At 46.0% G+C, this 2,947-nt stretch overlaps 1 protein-coding gene across 1 annotated transcript; it reads right to left on the bottom strand.

Annotated features, from left to right (window-relative positions):
- Positions 1 to 1,302: 1,302 nt before the first annotated feature.
- On the bottom strand, positions 1,303 to 2,543 carry LOC143589020 (uncharacterized). The gene is made up of 3 exons (XM_077069886.1): positions 2,303 to 2,543; positions 1,643 to 1,873; positions 1,303 to 1,538 (listed from the first exon to the last, which is right to left on the bottom strand). The coding sequence occupies exons 1-3, from the start codon at positions 2,541 to 2,543 to the stop codon at positions 1,303 to 1,305; spliced, it is 708 nt and encodes a 235-aa protein (XP_076926001.1).
- Positions 2,544 to 2,947: the final 404 nt, after the last annotated feature.

Below are 2,947 nucleotides of genomic sequence, written 5' to 3'. Positions count from 1 at the left end.
CGTCTCTATCATATCCTGAAAGATGGCCACCATACAACGCTGAAAGGTAGCCGGAGCGTTACATAGTCCAAACGGCATGCGATGGTACGCAAACGTGCCATAGGGACATGTAAAAGTCGTCTTCTCTTGGTCTTCCGGTGCAATGGGAATTTGAAAATAACCCGAAAAACCATCAAGAAAACAATAAAACTGCTGACCTGCCAAACGCTCCAACATCTAATCAATAAATGGCAACGGGAGGTGGTCCATCCGGGTGGCATTATTCAACCTCCGATAGTCAATACACACACGCCAACCGGTAACTGTACGCAAAGGGATAAGCTCAATCTTCTCATTCATCACAACAGTCATTCCTCCCTTCTTCGGAACAACTTGGGTCGGGTTGACCCATGGGGAATCGGAAATCGGGTAAATCATCCCGGCATCCATCAACTTCAATACCTCCTTCTTCACAAGTTCTTGCATATTCAGATTGAGACGCCTTTGTGGTTGCACCACCGGTTTGTACTCATCTTCCATTAGAATCCGGTGCGTGCAATAAGCAGGGCTAATACCTTGAATATCGGAAAGTCTCCATGCAATAGCCCCCTTATGCAACTTCAATACGTCTATCAACTTTGACTTTTCTTCCTCCGTCAACTTGGACGACACAATAACGGGCAAGTTCGATCCCTCATCAAGATACGCATACTCCAAGTGTGACGGGAGTACTTTCAACTCAAATGGGGCGGGTTTCTTCTCAGAAACCGCCTCACTCTCACAACTAATCTCGTTCACCTTAATCATCTCAGACAAACCCGAAATCTCAGCCAACTCATCACAAACCGAATCGTTTTCACACGACTCATCCTCACCCAAATCATCATAATCAACCAGCCCATTACTTTCCACGAGATCCGTACCACAAATGTAATCAAAGAATTTATCTATACCTGCAATAAAAGAGTTAATAAAATAAACTGAATGGCATGGACCACTGAAATAATCTTGATCACTCGGGTGCTTCATCGATCTCGCGACATCATAAGTAACATTTTCATCACCAACTCGAAGCGTGATATTCCCATCATACACATCGATCAGTGCCTTTGTAGTACGTAAGAACGGACGACCAAGAATAACGGGAACCTTCTCGTCGGCCTCCATGTCAAGCACCACAAAATCAACTGGGGATACAAACTTATCCACCTTTACTAACAAATTCTCGATAATACCTCGCGGATACTTAACCGAACGATCAGCCAACGATAAAGACATGCGAGTCAGTGTTAACTCGCCTAACTCCAACTTCTCGTACAAAGACTACGGCATCAAATTTATACTTGCACCCAAATCCGCCAATGCATGGCTCATCGCATCACTTCCAAACAAAACTGGAATCGTAAACACACTCGGATCCGACAATTTCTCGGGTACGCGGTTCAACACTACCGCCGAACAATCTCCCATAAGGGGAATTGATGACACCTCCCCCAACCTATCCTTCCTCTTCAACAGGTCTCTCAGAAATTTTGCGTACTTCGGCATGTGTTGGAGGGCTTCAATGAACAGGAAATTAATCTTCAACTGGCGAAACATATCAAGAAAATGCCATTCTCCCGCGTGTATTTCTGGTGTTTTGCGCTAGCGGGGTACGGGATACGAGAGTGGGCAACCGAAGGTGATGGTCGGACTTCAACCGGCTTCTTCACTACTGGCGGTGTAACTAGTGCGGTGTTCTGCACTTTACCCGGTACTTCCATCTCGATCTCTTCATCCATCACCTCCTCATCTTCCACTTCAATTTCATTCCTTCGCACCTCGGGACCCAAAACCCTGCCGCTACGGGTAGTAATCGCCTTTATTTGAGCGGCCAGATTCTGCTCAGTAGAACCTGAAAACTATCCCGGGGGTCTTTCATTCAATTGTCGGGCAATATCACCAGTGGTCCTTTGCATGTCGAGCATAGCTGATTGTTGATTCTTGAGAAGCAGATCATGCTCGGCAAGGGTCTTTTGAGTGGTTTGATCTCTAGTAACCATATGCTGTATTATCTCGTCCAACTTCTTACTCAGATCCGGCACATTATTCGAACTTTGACCATTGGAACCTTCGTTGTTGTACTACCCCTGATTTCGGTTATAGGGAGCTTGGAAACCAGGTGGCCCACAGGTCGGACGCCAATTTGAGTTACTTTTACCTTGATTCTGATTCTTGTAGCTGTTCCAGTTCTGATTATTGTTGTTGTAAGCATTAGGGAACCTGTTCTGACCATCCACAAAATCCACATCTTAATTGTTCATCAACGGACAATCCAAGGTACCATGACCACCTCTACACATCTCACACTTATCCACCCTAGTCTTTAGCTCTTTTATCACTCGGGTGAGATTCTCCAAAGCAGCAGGCATACCAGTGTCCAGATTAACCTGGTGCACACCTTGAGCAGATGAGGGTGTACGGGTGGCGGGATTTGAATTCCCACCTCGTGGCTTCTTCACGTACTCAGATTTTGCAAAATTTTCAAACATCTCAGTACACTCGGTCACGTTCTTCTTGTCCATCAGATTACCCTCAGCAGCAGTGTCAAACCTTGCTTGTGCTTCATAAGTAAGCCCATTGTAAAACTTCTCAACAAGGGCCTAAGGTGTGAGTCTATGTTGTGAACAACGGGAAAGCAGATTCTGAAAACGTTCCCAAGCTTGGTAGTACGTCTCATCCGGCTCCATGTGAAAGGAGTGGATCTAATCACGGAGGCGAGAGGCCTTAGCAGGTGGAAAGTACTTCTTGAGGAATGCATTGCGAAGCGCCTCCCATGTGGTGAATGTTCCAGCAGGTTGCAAATCAAGTCAAGTGGCGGCACGACCTGAAAGTGTAAACGTAAACAAGTGAAGGAAGATCGCATCCTGGTTGGCACCTTGCAAATTCAACGTTTTGAACATACGGGTCAGACGGTTGATGTGTGCCG

This window comes from Bidens hawaiensis, unplaced genomic scaffold, assembly GCF_021521415.1.
Source record: "Bidens hawaiensis isolate Kalapana, Puna unplaced genomic scaffold, B.hawaiensis_p1.1 tig00037165_1, whole genome shotgun sequence".
Taxonomy (NCBI): domain Eukaryota; kingdom Viridiplantae; phylum Streptophyta; class Magnoliopsida; order Asterales; family Asteraceae; genus Bidens; species Bidens hawaiensis.
This window is presented reverse-complemented; position numbering and strand designations above follow the sequence as displayed.

Coding starts and splice junctions, on each gene's coding strand:
- LOC143589020 (XM_077069886.1), bottom strand. CDS start 2,543: ATGGACAAGAAGAACGTGACCGAGTGTACTGAGATGTTTGAAAATTTT. Junction 1,874..2,302: donor GATGTGTAGAGGTGGTCATG/GTACCTTGGATT, acceptor GATAGTTTTCAG/GTTCTACTGAGCAGAATCTG. Junction 1,539..1,642: donor ACCTTCGGTTGCCCACTCTC/GTATCCCGTACC, acceptor TGTTCATTGAAG/CCCTCCAACACATGCCGAAG.